Consider the following 19,609-nt stretch of genomic DNA (forward strand, 5'->3'; position numbering starts at 1 on the left):
AGTGTGCTTGCCAAAGGCAAGCACACTATTGCTCTTAAGTTTACTTATTCTGCCTTATTGCGACACGTTTTTTGGATCCACTACTCCTCCTAGGGCGTTCAAGATAGAGACACCGTTCCAACTCTGAGATGTCTGGCCTGAAGTGGTGTAGTGTGCTTGTATACAGCTTTTGGATCAACGCACCCGTTCTCTTGTTCTTGTAATTTTTCTTTTGGTTTTTTCCCATAGAGAATGAATAGGGCTCATGAATCGAATCATCCTACTCGGACACGCTCCATTGCCGATGCACCAAACCTCATGTGATACTTCAGGCCAACTCCCCCGACACATACATGCAATCGGTTCTGACCCACACTCATATTTTTCCTTTCTTTGTGCTCATCCCTTTTTCCTCCATAGGCTTGCATTGATTTTTGGCCCCATTGAAAATGAATGGTGTTTCAGGAGAAAAACTTTCCATCAATTTTTTTAACCAAGTGACCAAACTTCAAGAAACTTCACTTGATGCCTCAGCCCAAGTCCCCGCACAGATCCATCCCCTCATCTGAGACCTGCACTCGTCTTTTCCTTGGTTTTCACGCATCTCTTTTTACCTCCATAGGCTTCCATTGATTTTTAGCCCCATTCAAATGAATGGAGTTTTGCTCAGTAACACTTCACCACACATCCACCAAACTTCATATGGCACCTCAGGCCAAATCACCCATCACACACGATATCGGTTCTGACCCGCACTCGTCTTTGTCTTGCCTTTCATCTGTCCATTTTTTCTCCATTTTGCTGCTAATCAATGGAAGCTTGACTGAGTCATTCCTCTCTTCCCCCATAGGTGATGATGCATTTGGCAAGAATCTGCTCATTTGAGACTTTGACAACAAATCAACTTCAACTCAATGGCCACTTTATTAGGAATACTTACACGCACACACGATAGCAATTAGCATATAAGCATTCACGTGTTACCATGCTAACTGTTAGCATGTTACCCATTACGATATCATGCCTGCTGTTAGCTCGCGAGTTGTTAGCATGTTCACCATTAGCATATTATCATGAGAGCTGTTAACGTTAGGATTAGCATGGTAGCATGCAGAGTTCACGTTTGCTGTTAGCGAGTTCGCCTGAGCATGTTAGCCGTTAGCATGTCACCCTCAGCGTGTTAGCATGCTAAAAGTTAACATACTAGCCATTAGCATGTTAGCTGTTAACATGATAGCTGTCAGCATATTAGCCTTAAAGTGTTAGAATTTTAACAAATAGCATGTTAATCATTAGCATGTTAGAATGCTAACTGTTAGCATGTTATCTATTAGCATGTTAGCATTAATATGCTAGTATGCTAGCTTTTAGCATGTTAGTATGCTAACTGTTAGCATGTTGGCATTAGCATGTTGGCCTGCTAGCTTTTAGCATGCTAGCTGTTCTGCTACACCTCAGCAAGCATACTTTGCATTTTCTCTGCGGAAATGCAGTCTGCTTTATTGTTTAAACTTGTACCTTGGCATGTCTTTTAGGTCAGAGTTAGTCATGCAAGCAACTAGTTCACTACGTTCCATATTTAACCCTTTCATGTACAGCGTCATCCACTCTTTCACTGGACAGTCAATTAAAGGGTGGTGGGTTGTATGTGTGGTTTTTTTAATCCTTTATTTTACCAGGAATGTCCTATTGAGATACATTATCTCTTCTTCCAGGGAGTCCTGGCCAAGGTGGCAGCAAATAAAGTTTCAATACACAGACAACATACACATGGAACATGCAACATTAACACATATAAGCACACAGGCATTCCAAAAAAATGAAAATAAAATAAACACAGACTAAGCACATAGACATTCCAGATGTCAACATTTCAGATGTTATGGACAAGAAAAAATAAAAAATGAATTAAAGATATAAGGGTTAAAAATTATGAAAAACAATGGCACTGTTGTGTGAGAACTGAGTTTAAAAGATTTTTAAAAGACATTTAGGGAGTCCAAATTTAAAGTAATTTTTGTAATACAAGATGTAAATCACCACTCATTTGAGCATTCTTGTAAATTAATGTAAACTTGTGTAGCTCTCAAAACAAAATGTCATTCTCAACTAACTGTCTCTACATTTCAAAAACCTAAAGTTTTGGTACCAGACTCCATTAATCACTTGAGTGCGTTTGTTTTGTTGTAAAAACAAAGTTTTTCTTTCCTGCTTGCTTTATATAAAAGTCTTAAAACTAAAAGAATTGTGTCTGGGTTCAGTCATTTCACATTCTGATCACAGCTACCCCTGGCTTTTGCCTACGTCCCAAACCGCACGCTCTTTTCCTAAATACTACATCAAACACTAGTACACCTGTTACCATAGACAATCACTATAGTGCGTACTACTCAACTAAGTGGTTTTGGACGCAGCCTCATGTTGGGTCACGTGGTTCAGATTTGAGGCTCTCCGGCTGCTCTTTCTGCTGTAAGAGGTTTTCAAAGATGGCGGTCCTCCACGGTACGGATGGATGCGAGGACAGGCGTTGCCTCTAAAACGGTGAACTTACATTTTGGCGGTGTTGAATGGATATAGCAGTGATTTAAAGCAAGATATATTTGTTCACCATGCCGTCCCCGAAACCCGTCAGAGCCAGCAATGCGCGCAGTAGCAGTGTTTCCGGAGTCGGTGGTGGCAGCAGCGGTCGGTACGAGTTCATGTCGCTGACTCGGACGCCTCCACTTTCTCCTTCCTCTCCTCCGCACCTCCTCCAAAGGCAGGGCTCGGACCCTACAACAGCGCGGCTCCGTGCTTCTGAGAGCCCGACTCGGCGGCGTAGGGGCTCTGCTTCCTCCACCGCTTCCACGTCATCGACCGGCGGCGCGCAGCAGCAGTTTCCGGAAGAGGACTGCATGCACCTCAACCCGTCCATCATCAGCGTGGCGCTCAGTTCTCTGCTGGCCGTGGACCTGTGGCTCTCCAAGCGGCTCGGTGTGTGCGCGTATGAGGAGGCGTCATGGGGGAGCGCGCGGCCCCTCATGAAATTGGTGGAGGTTTCTGGACACGGCATACCGTGGCTCATCGGCGCCGCCTACTGCCTGTACAAAAGTGACAGCGCCGCGGGTCAGGAGGTCATGCTGAACCTGCTCATGGGTGGGTCATATAACCTGTCTTCTTACCAGGGCTTTACATCAGGAACCTGGGGAGATTTCAGGGTTCCCATTTCATCCCAAAAGTGTTCAGTCAGGGCTATGCAGGTCACTTGTTCTTCCACTCCAGCCTCAGCAAACCATGTCTTCATAGAGTTTGCTTTATTCACAGGGGTATTGTCATACTGGAACAGGTTTGGGCCTCTTAGATCCATCCATTATCTGTAGCCGCTTATCCTGTTCTACAGGGTCGCAGGCAAGCTGGACCCTATCCCAGCTGACTATGGGTGAGAAGCGGGGTACACCCTGGACAAGTCGCCAGGTCATCGCAGGGCTGACGCAGAGACAACCATTCACACCGATGGTAAATTTAGAGCCATGGCTGTAGCCAGCTATGAGGCCACCGAGATCCAGACCTCGGTCATTTTTAAGAGCTGAAAATATATTTGTACGCTAAATATTCAGCTGGATAAAAAAATAAATAATAACATTAAGGCAGCACGGTGGTGTAGTGGTTAGCGCTGTCGCCTCACAGCAAGAAGGTCCGGGTTCGAGCTCCGTGGCCGGTGAGGGCCTTTCTGTGCGGAGTTTGCATGTTCTCCCCGTGTCCGCGTGGGTTTCCTCCAGGTGCTTTGGTTTCCCCCACAGTCCAAAGACATGCAGGTTAGGTTAACTGGTGACTCTAAATTGACCGTAGGTGTGAATGTAGTGTGAATGGTTGTCTGTGTCTGTGTGTCGGCCCTGTGATGACCTGGCGACTTGTCCAGGGTGTACCCTGCCTTTCACCCGTAGGCTCCAGCTTGCCTGCGACCCTGTAGAATAGGATAAAGTGGCTAGAGATAATGAGATAACATTAAAACGGCAGTAATAACATTAAGGCGGCATGGTGGTGTAGTGGTTAGCATGGTCGCCTCATAGCAAGAAGGTTCTGGGTTCGAACCCAGTGGCCGGCGAGGGCCTTTCTTTGTGGAGTTTGCATGTTGTCTGTGTGGGTTTCCTCTGGGTGCTCCGGTTTCCCCCAAAGACATGCGTTTAGGTTAACATGGGACGGCCTTGGGCTGAGGCCTCCTTGAGCGAGGCACCTAACTCCCAACTGCTCCCCTGGTGCTGTTAGCATGGCTGCCCACTGCTCTGGGTATGTGTGTGTGTGCTCATTGCTCACATGTGTGCATGTGTGTGTTCACTGCTTCAGATGGGTTACATTCAGAGAGGAAATTTCACAAGTGTGTGATAAATAAAGTTGTGCTGTCTTTTCTTTCTTTCTAAAACGTCTCCGTAAAAAGTGCATTGTTGATCCTGTCTTCTGTTTCGTGGGTGCGGCTCTGAAACCAAGAACACAAAAACGAATGAGTGTGCGACTCGGGGGAGTGAACGCAGTATGCTGAGCTGAAGAAACCAGGAATCTGGGAATCTGACACACACGTACACAGTTGATAAAGCAAACTGTTGAACAAGTTTAAAGTTACCCCTACTTTTTATTCAAACATCGTGGTGTATACTGATTTTTTTTTTTTTTTTCCCCAGAATTTTTTTTTTGTGTAGGTGTAACGGATGCCAGATTGTTAATGTATCTTTGTTCCATAGGCTACATGGTTAGGGTATCTTTTTTTTGTCCTCATTGCTTGGGTCAGATCAAATCATTAAACAAGCTTAAATTATTCTTACTCTTGCCACATACATGATTTTTTTATTATTTTTTTTCAAAACTGATGATATTCAGTTCAAACACCATTAAAAGTAATTTCAGGAATAGATCTCTTGTGTGACGTGTAATTCACCTCTCTCATTTAAATACGGCAAGCATAGAGTCGCAGGCAAGCTGGAGCCTATCCTAACTGACTATGGGTGAGAGGCGGAGTACACCCTGGACAAGTCACCAGATCATCGCAGGCAGGGCTCGAAATTAACTTTTTTTTTCTTTGTGTCCCTCAGTGGTCCCGAATTCTGTGTTGTATTGTCCCGAATGGAAGCAATAGTGTCCCCATTTTTTTCCTTTCTGAAATAACCAGTGGTTAATATTATCATATGAAGTTACTATTATATTTGTAACTATGCGATTTTGAACCCTTTATATCATTTTTACAATAAGTCACAAAACACAAGTGACACATGTCCTATACATCATCTACTTCAAAATTAGTTATTGCATTTTCAGTTTATTAAACTTTGGCGATCTCACTGTATGAATAGATACCCATTTATTTAAAGGGGCCAACTAGCTCATTCAGAAAATGTTTCAACTCACTACATCTGCAGTACACTTTAGTTGAAAATAAGACCCCTTTTATGTTCATTTCATCTACTTATACCTTGAATATCTGTTGGCATATATAAGGCCAACTTATCATTTTCACCATTACCATTATCCATTTTTATGTAATATACCTGTTGCCCCATTCAGAGATGTTTTGAAAGCCATCAGCCATACCATCAGTGGATGAAATGCCCTTGAGCAAGGCACCTACCCCAACATTGCTACAGGGACTGTAACACTGTAAAAAACTGTAAAGTCACTTTGGATAAAAGTGTCATATCATATAAGTGCAAACAAAGCAATGTAATGCAAGTTTTTTTTTTATTGTAACCTTTAGTCATAGAAATCATTTACATTATTTACAGTGCTTAATTTCATTTTCTTTGACCTAGATATAACCCATCAGTTTTTAATTAGAGTCACTGAACATGGGTCGTTGTGCCCTGAGGCCACTCTACCACCACTTTTGGACTGCTGGCTCTGCATCATACTCTACTACCTCTGGCCCATGTAAGGAGATATGGAGGAGAGACTTGAGTGTTGAATTAGAGAGTGAACCCCTCCAGTCGGACTTTATCCTTTTCATGCAAGAGAAGCCTCGCTCACAGCAGGAAGTTGACATAGGGAACACAAGCACCATCTCTGCAATCACTTTCATGTGGGTAAACTGGTCAGGCCTTCCTATGGCACCTTGCAGAAATCTCTGCCACATCAGTTGAGGTTGAAGATGTCTGAAATGATGATGCAGAAGTACTTTCAGGTCAAGCCACTCCTGTTTGGCTTCTGTAATCGATGTAAAGTCTTCACATCCTTCAAGAATTTCCTGAAAGTGATTCACTACAGTCTCGAGATCAGCCAGGCCAAAAGTAGCCAAGTCAGTGATGTCCTCTGGCCAGTTGCTTGGATCAAACATGGTAGCAGCAGCTTTGAAGACACCTTCATCAAGGCATCCGAACCACTTGGTGACATAGTCACAAAAGTTGTGGATCAGCTGTCTTTTCACTTTATGGAAGTCGTCATCATCCTATTGTTTCCTGTTGAGTTGTACACCAGAGTACATGTGTCCCAGAAAAGGTCCAACTTCATCCAGGAACTGCTGCAAATGTTGGCCTGGGACTGTCTGAAAAACATAAAGAACACAGAAAAACATAGAAAAAACATGTTAAACTAATTTTAAAGTAAATTTAATGCAAAGACATTGTAGCACACAAAATCCTCTCTGCAGAGTTTAGCTATTAACTATTATATATTTAAGCAAAATTTGCACTTCTGCACTTTAACCCCCCCCCCGCCCACACACACACACACACACACACACCCCCCTATGGACAGTACAGGCGGACAACTCTAATTTCACCGCATGTTGTACTTTTAGTAATTGTATGCATGTGACAAATAAAACTCCTTGTATTCTTACCTGCATGGCTACAAGAGCTAGGGTCGTCTTTTGCAATCCATCTGACACCATCTGTAATGTCAGTCCATCCTTTTGGAAGAGAAGGCTCAGGTCTTTTAGCTCACTCAGTATGTCAAGTAGAAGGTGAACAAAAATGGTTTTGTATTGTTTCAGTGCCTTCACGGTGTGGCTGGCCCGTCCCTTCATGGTGTCACTTGCTTCTCTGTCCTGCATGTGACTTGCGTGACTCCATATAAACTAGGATGGCCGGGTAGTTTCTGATGAGGGCTGACATTGCATGAAGTGTGTGTGGAAGCCACCATGTGCCATCGATGGTCCCTGGTTTAACCAACTGTATATTCAGGGCTTCTGCCACAGCATTCAGTTCACGACTTGCTTTTGGTGATGTGTGGTAATGTTTGTATATTCCATTGATGATCTGCTTCAATTCTGCGATGACTGGAAATGTTTTCATGCTGTCTAGTGCGGCCAGCTCAAGACGGTGAGCCACACACCAGACGGTCACAAGCGCAGGAAACTTCTCTTTCAGCTTGGCTGCCACTCCATTTCTTTGTCCTATCATGACAGAGGCCCCGTCACATCCAAACCCAATTAGCCTTTCTTTTAAATCCTCTTCTGATACCCCAACCTTTTGAAGACCACAGAGAATGGCATCGAGGATGCCCTGGCTGTTGGCATGGGCCAATTTTACCATGTTCACCATGGCGGTTACAGGAAGTCCATTTTCAACAAAGGTAACGTAAATTATCTCCTGGTCCTGCACAGATCGGTCAGTGGAAGAATCAGTCATAACAGAGAAAAATCTTGCATTCCTTATCCTTTCCTCTAAAGACTCGGTCATCGTTTTTGCAATGCTGTCCATAAATGTGTGACAGGAATGGTCATTTTTGTAGGTGTTAACCAAGCTAAGTCCATTCTTGAAATGCAGGTCCACCAATTTGGGAAATTTCGTGAAGGGTTCCTCTTCCTTTGCTACATAGTAAGCTATGTTGAACAGTTTGATCAACTTGTCTTTTATGTCCTTGTCAATTCTGTGGAGGCAGCTTGTCAGAGGTGCTTTGTCAGGATGGGCCTGGGCTAGGAGAGCCTAGTCGCAGTCGATGTGTGCGGCTGTGCGGAGATGGTTTTGCAATGTTCGGATACGTACTTTGTCGCCACTGACACCCAGGAATAACGCATTGTCCCTTGCTTTGGCTGGAAATGATCTGCACGTTGAACAGTACATCATGTTGGCATCAACATCGAATTGTGCAAAAGGGTACATTTGCTTCCACTGTGGAAGCCACTTCCTCTTCCTCTTAGACTCATAGCCTCTGCCATCCTGGGAGTGTGACACTTGCAGCTCCTGCAATATGTACAAAAAAGGTATGATTCATTAATAATAATAATAATAATAATAATAATAATAATAATAATAATAATAATGAATTATGTCCCAAGTAAGTCCTTTTTTTTTTTTTTTTTTTTGCAAGTTACTCATAAAAAAAAAAATACATTAGACTCACAATGCCCTCTCCTGAATATTATCAGATGACTTATTGCCAATACTTTCATTTACATTTACAGTCATTCATAACATAGGCATGGTTTGAACTTTTTGTGCCTCTAGGTGGAGCGCTAACACAAAATTTAGACCTGCCCGTTCACTTGTAACGTTGCTTTGGAAAAATCTACTTTGGGGGGGGGTTGGAGAGGTGTTACGCACGGGCGCAGATAGAGGGTGGGACGGGTGGGATTCGTCCCACCCAGATTTAAATTCACCTCGTTGGGTCCCCCCACTTATAGGGAGGAAAAAACGTCTATGCTGTCTTTCTTTGCATAAGGCAAACCTCACGGAAAAATCAAAAGACTAATTACCATTCGGTTTATTGAGGTGCACGGCAGTACATACATAGTTGCAACAACTCACATAAAACAAAACAAAGACTGATATTCGGTTGGTTGAGCTGCGCAGACTGCACAGGTTGCGAGCTCGAGCTTGGTTGCTATGGTTACCCACAACAAGTTTGACAGGCATATCGGGGACAGCTCCTAGTTCAGGACCCCAACACGGCATGATGAAGGGTGCCAAACCAAAAAGGCAGAAAATGATTGCTTCGTTTTTTCAAAAACAACGACTGTAAGTAAACTGTGCCTTACTTTATCATATCACCTTGCAATTTTTTGATAGTCTGTTCAAAGTAATGTCGTAGTGAAAGTAAAATCGTACGGAGTAGAGATGCCTTTCTGGTAGCCTCCTTCTTTCGGTGGTAGCCTGTAGATACAGTGCTCAGAAGGCAGTTTTAATGTTTAATCTGGCGTTCCCTGCCATAATTTCAGCAAGCATATTGTTTCATAAGGAAACTTTGCGAAGAGTTGTTGACTGACTGCCGCTCACGCAACACACAGGCATAGTTAGAAAGTCAACACATGCTGACAACACATGGTGGAGGTGGGGTTTGTTTGCTGGCAGCTTTGTCGTCCCCCCCCCCCCCCCCCCCCCAGTTCAAAAAAACATATCTGCGCCCCTGGTGTTACGCTACTTTTCTCCTGCAGAACAATTTGCATATCAAGCGCATACATGTCAACATTTGATTTGGGTAGTAAATTCAAACAGTTTTATGGTGGTAGCGGGACGAATACTGATTTGGGATCAATGTAGAATACGAAAGAACAGACTGCAGGGAACGGGCAGCAGCTAATGGGTCTGAAACGCGGGAGAAACCCAGAAAAAGGGGAATGTTGGCAGCTAAGCTGGCGACAAGTGTTTCTTGACAGAATATGACAGACAACACAAGTCAGATCATATTTTATCGGCTAGACTCGCGTTTCCTCTCACATATAATTTTCCCTGACAAATGAACATTGTGCAGACTGTAACTTCGCCGCTTTGAGTACCCAACCTGACTTGACGTTTCACGACTTTTCACACTGCCCTAGCAACAGCTCATTGACAAACGTTATACAATCCAACCAGGTATATTCCGAATGACTGTGTGTATGATAGCATCTAATGACGAACGTACCATTCATAAATGTGTGGAATCTCCACTGCAGTGTCTTTAAGTTTGGTTAGTCTGCTAGCTTCTAGGCAAGGAACTTTTTCGCTGCCGAAACGTGGGTGCAAATGTTAGCAACATCAACATAGTGCCAGGTCCTAGCCTAGTTGTGCTGCTGACTGACTAAACTTTCTGAACTAGAAAGACACCAAGAAAACTCACTTATTCTGTTGAACGGTATCTTCCGTCAATATCATCCACATCATTCCTGTTGTATTCTATAACGTGTCTAACAGTGTTCATTAAGTTCATTCAGTTGCTAGCGTTGCCTGCAGACCAGCCAGCACTCGAAACTAACGGTGTCCCGATGTCCCGGGGACCATAAAAAATGTCATCGGGACACAAAATTATCATATCTGGGACAATCCCGGGACAATGGAAAAAAATAGATCTAGAAAAAAAGTTCTACATTAATATTATTTACAAAGCCGTCACACATACGTAGACATTCACCTAATTTGTCAATTTTAATTTTAAAACGTTAACAGCGAAAAATACATAGCTACACTTTCGATGCACCTGCATCCGCAGGCTACAGAGCAGCGCATTCTGTTCTAGAATCTTCGGCCGGTGTCCGCATTATATGGAGTTGGAATGGAATTGCTACCGCACACGCTGCGCCGACTCTTGCCAGAACAAAAATGCTTAAGTGGTTGAAGCGGACCGACCGCGGGGAAGAAACTGAAAGCCCAGACATAACGTCTCCGGGACCTTCAGGATCCAAAGTGTCATCGCCTGGTCTGCAGGCAACGCTAGCAACTGAATGAACACTGTTAGACACGTTATAAAATACAACAGGAATGATGTGGATGATATTGACGGAAGATACCGTTCAACAGAATAAGTGAGTTTTCTTGGTGTCTTTCTAGTTCAGAAAGTTTAGTCAGTCAGCAGCACAACTAGGCTCGGACCTGCCACTATGCTGATGTTGCTAATTTGCACCCGGCAGCGAAAGTTCATAAAATGGATAACGGAAAGTTCATAAAATGGATAACGGAAAGTTCATAGAAATGGATAACGGAAAGTTCATAGAAATGGATAACGGTAATGGATAACGGAAAGTTCATAGAAATGGATAACGGTAATGGATAACGGAAAGTTCATAGAAATGGATAACGGAAAGTTCATAAAAATGGATAACGGAAAGTTCATAAAAATGGATAAAGGTAATGGATAACGGAAAGTTCATAAAAATGGATAACGGAAAGTTCATAAAAATGGATAACGGTAATGGTGAAAATTATAAGTTGGCCTTATAAGTGCCAACAGATATTCAAGGTATAAGTAGATGAAATGAACATAAAAGGGGTCTTATTTTCAGCTAAAGTGTACTGCAGATGTAGGGAGTTGAAACATTTTCTGAATGAGCTAGTTGGCCCCTTTAAATAAACGGGTATCTATTCATACAGTGAGATTGCCAAAGTTTAATAAACTGAAAATGCAATAACTGTAATTTTGAAGTAGATGATGTATAGGACATGTGTCGCTTGTGTCTTGTGAGTTATTGTAAAAATGATATAAAGGGTTCAAAATCGCATAGTTACAAATATAATAGTAACTTCATATGATAATATTAACCACTGGTTATTTCAGAGAGGAAAAAAATGGGGACACTATTGCTTCCATTCGGGACAATACAACACAGAATTCGGGACCACTAGGGGACACAAAGAAAAAAAGTTAATTTCGAGCCCTGAGACCAGCCCTATCCACAGTAGTTCCTACCTAACCATAGCATCATAAGTCGTAACCTAATAATCACAAATAACTTACCACATTGACAAGCGATGACACTTTGGATCCTGAAGGTCCCAGAGACGTTATGTCTGGGCTTTCAGTTTCTTCCCTGTGATCGGTCCGCTTCAACCACTTCAGCATTTTTGTTCTGGCAAGAGTCGGCGCAGCGTGTGCGGTAGCAATTCCATTCCAAGTCCATATAATGCGGACTCCGGCCGAAGATTCTAGAACAGAATGCGCTGCTCTGTAGCCTACTGATGCAGGTGCATTGAAAGTGTAGCTACTAATGTATTTTTCACTGTTAACGTTTTAAAATTGACAAATTAGGTGAATGTCTACGTATGTGTTACAGCTTTGTAAATAATATTAATGTAGAACTTTTTTTCTAGATCTATTTTTTCCATTGTCCCGGGATTGTCCCAGATATGATAATTTTGTGTCCCGATGACATTTTTATGGTCCCCGGGACGTCAGGACACCATTAGTTTTGAGCGCTGATCGCAGGGTTGACACATAGAGAGAAACAACCATTCACATTCACACCTATGGCCAATTTAGAGCCACCAGTTAACCTAACCTGCATGTCTTTGGACTGTGGGGGAAACTGGAGCACCCAGAGGAAACCCTTGCAGACACGGGGAGAACATGCAGACTCCACACAGAAAGGCCCTCGCTGGCCACTGGGCTTGAACCCAGGACCTTCTTGCTGTGAGGTGACGGTGCTAACCACTACACCACCGTGCCATCCGTCTTAGATCCAGTGAGGGGAAATTGTAATGCTCCAGCATATAGAGGCACCCTGTACAACTGTATGCTGCAGACTTTTTGGGAACAGTTGGGGGAAGAAACACACATGGGTGTGATGATCAGGTGTCCACATACTTTTGACCAAATAGTGTAAGTTGCCTCAATGAAATGCAGCAAAAAGATGATCGGAAATTATTACCCCTTAATTTTGGATTAAATAAAGGGAAGTATCAATACGCACTCATTGTCCAGTCAGAATGTAAATGAGTGGTTTATTTCTTTTAGTTGATATTAGACAGTGTTGGTGTTGACAGTGTTGGTGGGCGGCACAGTGGTGTAGTGGTTAGCATGGTCACCTCACAGCAAGAAGGTTCCAGGTTCGAACCCAGCGGCCGGCGAGGCCCTTTCTGTGTGGAGTTTGTATGTTCTCCCCATGTCTGCGTGGGTTTCCTCCGGGTGCTCTGGTTTCCCCCACAATCCAAAGACGTGCAGTTAGGTTGACGTGGGGGTGGCATTGGGCTGAGGTGCCCTTGAGCAAGGTACCTGACCCCTGACTGCTCCCCGGGCACTCTGGTATGGCTGCCCACTGCTCTGTGTGTGTGTGTGTGTGTGTGTGTGTTTTCACTGCTTCAGATGGGTTAAATGCAGAGGATGAATTTCACTGTGCTTGAAGTGTGCATATGACGAATAAAGGTTTCTTCTAAGACAGCAGAGAATGTGGGTGTACACTCTTCAGTCTGATGGCAGGTCTTGCTCTGATGGCTTCAGTCATCTACAGTAGTGGCTTCCTGTTGTCTTCTACTGGATTATTATAGGTTTTCTCCTCTCAACCATTCTCTCACACACCTATGGACAGTTTAGAGTAGCCAATTAACCTAACCAGATGTCTTTTGATGGTGGGGGAAACCAGAGCACCCAAAGGAAACCCACACAGACACAAGGAGAACATGCACACACAGAAAGGTCCCCATCAGCCACTGGGCTCAAATCCAGAACCTTCTTGCTGTGAGGCAACAGAGCTAACCACTGTACTGCCCCAGGTGTACACTGCAATTGCTTAATTAGTGATCCAGATACTTTTTTTTTTTTCTTTTAACTACTTTTTTTTTTTTTAAATAAAATAAACTCAGACAGGGCGGCAGGGTGGTGTAGTGGTTAGCGCTGTCGCCTCACAGCAAGAAGGTCCAGGTTTGAGCCCCGTGGCCAACAAGGGCCTTTCTGTGCGGAGTTTGCATGTTCTCTCCGTGTCCGCGTGGGTTTCCTCCGGGTGCTCCGGTTTCCCCCACAATCCAAAGACATGCAGGTTAGGTTAACTGGTGACTCTAAATTGACCGTAGGTGTGAATGTGAGTGTGAATGGTTGTCTGTGTCTATGTGTCAGCCCTGTGATGACCTGGCGACTTGTCCAGGATGTACGCTGCCTTTCGCCCGTAGTCAGCTGGGATAGGCTCCAGCTTGCCTGCGACCCTGTAGAACAGGATAAAGCGGCTAGAGATAATGAGATGAGATAAACTCAGACATTTCCCAGTTCACATGTACCTATTTTAAACCTTGATTTTCTAACTGTAGGGTAACTTGAACCCATCCATCCATTCGTTTTCTGTATCGCTTATGCATTGAGGGTCAAGGAGCCAGTCCCAACTGTCATTGGGCAATCTTGGGTATCATTGGTTAGCAGCACATGCAGTCTGGATGGAAAAGTGGGGAACATCATTTTTTATTTAGGCTGAAATATTCGGGGGTAAATATCAGGCATTCCTCTTGAATGTGTGTGGGTTTTGTGTTTTTGTTTTTGTTTTTTTGTTTTTTTTTTTGGGGGGGGGTCTATAGACCCCTTTCACTGACGTCACCCAAAACCGGAAGTAAACAGACCCTGCGCCATTTTGGAAGACCAACAAACTCGTGATTAGGGGGAAATAACGGCAGCGGTATGTGAATCCACGAGAATAAAGTGGAGTGGCAAATGACTTAAACAAACAAATCTGAGCTGTTTTATTTATGATTTATTGGCCCAACAGTAGACTTGAAAGAAACCTGTGTGAGACTTGGCAAAAAACTGTGGATATAATGGATAAGTCTGTGCATGATCTGTGGACATTGAGGTAAGCAAACGCAAGAAATTCAGATTTAAAACATGCTAAATTGGCCCCAAGTTGATAACTGTATGAGGAGCAAGCCTCCCAGACTTCTACAATTTAATAATAATAATAATTTAGGATGGTTTGGGGCTTGCTCGCTGCTGCCAGGTTGGTTGTTGAGTAGCCTGACTTTTTTTTTTTTCTTGCGTGTGGTATCATTGTTGACGCGAGGTTGTTTTTTGAACATGCCAATGCGGACACGATTTCCCCTGATGAGTTATGACTTCAGACGCGATGCGTGTGTGGAGGTGTGGAGTCCGCGTGATATGTGCGTAAGATAGGCTTCTCATGTGTTTGGAGATCCGCGCTCCGAGACAAGCGCAAGCGCCCCCCCAAGGGAAAAAAAGGGACCCCCCGAAAATATCGGCATAGTTCGAACACTGAGTGTAGGCACTGGGTGTAAACAACAAATAGTTTACAATGTCTGGGTAGCAAACAGATGGCAGAATTGGTGTCCGGTCCTCCTTATGTTTCCATTCTCCCTTGCCGCGAGTCTTATCATATGGGTCAAACCCATCAATCACAGCCAGTTTCTCCACATACCGTGCCCTTTCTGCAGCTGGTAATGTACTCACATAACCAGAATTATCAGCCATCGTGTCACTTTACTCTCGCTCGTACTTTTTGTTTTATATTGTGAGTGCATGTACTTGGTCTTCCAATATGGCGCCTAACAAAATCTCGCGGCGCGGTGACGTCATGTGAAAGGGGTCTATAAAGACAGCTTTGATTGCTAATGAAAAGGAACAGCAAAATTTTCAACTGCTTGCTGTGACTTCTCGCTCCATTACCTCAGATTTGAGAAAATGTGACTGGACAGCGCTAACCTGCTGTAAAGTAATTGGGTAAATATAACCTACTGTAAAGTAAGTGGACAAGACAAGCATGGTGTAAAGTAAATGGGTGGGGCTAGCATGCTGTAAAGGGAATGGGTAGGACGAACTCGTATTTCTAGGCCATAAAGGATGATGGAAGACATGATTGTAAGGTAGTAAACAGGTGAGGGACGTAGAAGATGAAGCTGTAATTAAACGTGCATAAGGGAAACTAAAGGAAAGAAGAACAGTGAGTGAATGAATCTGTTGTTACAGTTGTCTCTAGTTCTGTTGGTTTCTATTTTGTTGTCTGACTCAGTGTCTCTTTTTCATGGGGTCCAAAAGGACTAAATTAGTATAAACTATCACAACCAGAATGGTGAAAGTTGTCTTTTACTCTGCCTGTGTGATTTAGAATACCAGGCATTTTGCCATGACCAGAGTACCACAGAGAATTGCGTGTAGTTCAGGGGGGAGCCAAATGGGCCTGTATTAATCTCCTGTTTGTCCCTGAAATGTAGCTGGTTTTTAAGCACCTAACTGAACCATGCAGTTGCTTAAAAACCCCCATGTTGTTCAATGCTTTGCTAAAATAGTCATAACAAAATAATATTGATGAGATTAACTTTAAAATCTGTACTATATTTTACTGTCTATAAAATATCAACTAGACTGTTTGTTTTTTGGGAGCCCAATTTAAATTGTGTCCACATCTAATGCTAAAGCAATAGTAGCTAGTAATGTGTTCGTGTACTGACACTATTTATCTTTCTTTCAGGTTTGGTGTTGGACCTGGTGCTAGTGGCCATAGTTAAAGCCATGGTGCGTCGCCGGCGTCCTGCCCATAACCGCATGGACATGTTTGCCACGTTCTCTGTGGACCGCTACTCCTTCCCATCAGGCCATGCTACTCGGGCTGCTATGTGCGCCCGTTTTCTGCTGGCCCACTTGGTCCTTGCTGCTCCACTGCGTGTCCTTGTCATGCTCTGGGCAGTTTTTGTTGGTTTCTCCCGGGTCCTTCTTGGGCGCCACAACGTCACAGATGTGGCCTTTGGCTTCTTTATGGGCTACTGCCAGTACAACCTGGTGGAGGCGCTTTGGTTGTCACCAGCTACGCTGCAAAACATGATTGGTCAGATGGAGTGAAGCTAGAAGGAGGCAGTAGAGACCAAGTGATTCCAGAAATGGACATACAAAGACTTGATCTGTAGTCACTGTGATATATTAATGGTGATATGAAATGGGTGGGGTTTTTGTTTGTAAATTTTGCCCCAGTTTGGAATTGTGTACAGTATTTCTGCTAAGTATTTGGAAGGTAAATGTAAACTTGATCCACTCTTCTACTGATCTGGTTTTAAGGAGTGTCCTAAATCCAGCAAACTGATCATACAAGTTAGGAGCAAAATTGGCAAAAGTCATGGTCAGAAAGGACCTCTCTGACCTCTCCTGATTGATGCTGCTGTGCCACTGTGTAATGGCCTGCATTCGCATTCACTATCATAATAATCATAATAATAATAAATCACTTTAAACTCCTCAGAACAATGTAAATTTTCTAAGTGTATCACATTAGTAACTTGGTATTAACTGCAATGCTCGAATTGAAAACAATTTTCTCCTTCCAGATGTTTTTTGATATTTTCAGAAAATTAATGAAGAGAAAGAAAATCCCCAGTATTACTAGGTGAATGGGTAATATGGGTTTATGTTCATATTAATCATTGAGGTGTGATTGGTTACGTTTTCAATACTCTGTAGCTGCGAGTGGCTGCTAATATCTGATACCGACCTGGTACTCTCTGTGAGCTTCTAGATTCATCACAGACATGAAGCTGAGAAGCATGCTCTAAGAAGTGTGTCCTGTCACTAAACATCACATGCAGTTGTAACACTAAATGCATCAGATCAGAAACAGTGGATTGGAAAATCCAGTTCAATTCCAATTCAGTGTTTTCTATAGTCTGTGTATGCCTAATATTTAAGCATGTGGATTATGGTGAACCTCACTTGTGTTGTCGTTGTGTGCGATTGTTTTTCGTCTCTACATGCTTTCCATCTCTTTTGGTGAATGTAGAGAGTTTTAATGCACTATTTTCTCTAATTACATGGTGGTCTTTGTTCGTACATTTTAGACCACTGATGATTTTATGAAACAGGTTGTTTTATTAAATGAGCTTCATTTTTGTTCCTTTATAGAAATAGATATGTTGTGTATATTGTGCTTTTTCTTGACATTGTAATTATTTTGACCACACAGTTTAATAGAAACATCTGCAGACCCACCTGCTCATTCATGCAATTAGCCAGTAAGACACGTGTGGCAGCAGCTCAGTGTATAACATGCAGCTACAGCGCCGCCCCCCCATCCCCCCCCCCCCCCCCCCAAAAAAAAAAAAAGATGCAAAGGCACGAATTTAAAAAAAAATTTTCCAATGAGTGGCAGTTCTGACACTTGTTGATGAGAGAGGTCAGAGGAGAAGGACCAGACTGGTTCGAGCTGACAGTAAGGCAACAGTAACTGAAATAACCACTCTTTACAACTGTGGTCAGCAGAAAAGCAGGTCAGTGCACAGTATGCCAAACTGTGAGAAGCTAAAACAGCAGCGAGATCACATTAGATTGCACTCCAGTCAGCCAAGAGCAGGAATCTGAGGCTACAGGGGGCGCAGGCTTATTGAAACTAGACAGTTGAAAATTGAAAAACTTTATAGCTGATGTTTTCTGTCCAGTGTGTGAGCGTGTCCCCAGTGTAGTATCACATTCCTGTTCCTGTAATATGTAGTGCCATTCTCAGATGCTTTCCTGTTCACCATGTTTGCAAAGAAGGAGTCTCTGAGATCACATTTTTTCCCCATTCTGAAACTCTTGACCTGTATCTGTATGATACACTATACTGCTGCCACATTATTGTCTGGTTGAATAATTACATACAGTAAATAAGCAGGTGTACAGATGTTCCAATTAAAGTTGTATACTCTACTATGTTTTATAGCTAAATATAGTACTTTCATGTTATAGGAACATTTAAGTGTCCTTTACTCTCACTGGCAGTTTAATAATTATTACTCTTAATTCAGTACGCATGAAAAACTAAAATATACAAAAACAGGACTTTTTATTTTATAGCTTCATAGGCAGTTTGGTTTCAAGGCTTTATGCTGAAGCCAACAAAGAAGTTTGTTTTTAAGCAGGTGCTGTGTGTTGTACTCCTCTGACTCCTTCCACTACAGCAATGATTTCGAAGAGGAGCTCAGTAACACATTAAAGCCATGAATGTAGAAGAGGCATTTCTTTATAAAAGGAAAAATATGACCAGATTTGTGACTCAGTCACTGAGCATCTTGTCTTATTTGTCTCTTTCATACTTTCCTCACTCCTCCTTTGTATACATATTGTGCTTTTCATTTGCACCTGTAGTAGCACTCTGCTGTTGTACTTACCGTATAAGATGCTGGAGTTAACTGATTTACAGATGCTCTCTCAGTGTAGTCCTGAGGTGAGAAGTCTCTGAAACTCAACACTAACAAGTAAATTATCCTAACTAAGTTACCTTATGAGAGGTAATGCATTGCTTACTATGATGTTGCATGCCATAAAACTGTTTTTTACTGTTTGTGTCGTGCTTTTGACTGTTGTAACCTTTTTTGGCAATACCAGCTGGTGTTTTCATCACTTAGTGCATCCTCGGGTCTGTAGCATTAGAGAATGAGAAACTAAGGCTCACCAACAGCACTTTGTCTTGTATGAACTGCAATAATGTTTTTCCAGTTGGGTTTATTTACCAGGGACCATCTTTCAGGAGTGCAAACCTGGGCAGTGAAGGTTCATGGCCTGTATTGTATCTGGTTCACACTGATTTGATTTCTGTAGCTGTGACCAGTTCAGTCTGTGCCTCGGGTCTGCTTTCTGGTCCTGTGATGCTTCATGCTATGCCTTCATCTCTGGTGACTTCACCAGCTGTTCACAAAAATTGCATAAATATCTAAACATATATATACTGTTGATGGTTGTATAATGTAAAATCTTTTGTCTATCTTAAAAAAAATGCTGCAAAAATGTAAAAGTTGTAAAAGTAATATATGAATGTATGAGTGTGGTGGTTATACATGTGATAAATTATGCTGTCATTCTATTACTTACTGTTTTTTTTTGTTTGTTTGTTTGTCTTGTAAATAATACATTATGACCCCCATGTTTGCTTTGTGATAAAGAGGATAAAAAAGAAACCTGATAAACAGTTCAGTAAGATGGGGAGGGTCTGTCATGATCTATGAAGTATCGTATCGTATGATGACCCGCATGAACAACTCTGTAAACATTTCTACCTATAAAAGATCCACCTAAACCTGGAAAA

The 19,609-nt window shown here is 42.7% G+C and overlaps 1 protein-coding gene across 1 annotated transcript; it reads left to right on the plus strand.

Annotated features, from left to right (window-relative positions):
* The first annotated feature begins 2,399 nt into the window (after positions 1 to 2,399).
* On the plus strand, positions 2,400 to 19,388 carry plpp6 (phospholipid phosphatase 6). The gene is made up of 2 exons (XM_060917545.1): positions 2,400 to 3,114; positions 16,034 to 19,388. The coding sequence occupies exons 1-2, from the start codon at positions 2,589 to 2,591 to the stop codon at positions 16,399 to 16,401; spliced, it is 894 nt and encodes a 297-aa protein (XP_060773528.1). The 5' UTR covers positions 2,400 to 2,588; the 3' UTR covers positions 16,402 to 19,388.
* Positions 19,389 to 19,609: the final 221 nt, after the last annotated feature.

The sequence above is a fragment of the Neoarius graeffei genome, chromosome 3, assembly GCF_027579695.1.
Source record: "Neoarius graeffei isolate fNeoGra1 chromosome 3, fNeoGra1.pri, whole genome shotgun sequence".
NCBI classification, from domain to species: Eukaryota; Metazoa; Chordata; class Actinopteri; order Siluriformes; family Ariidae; genus Neoarius; species Neoarius graeffei.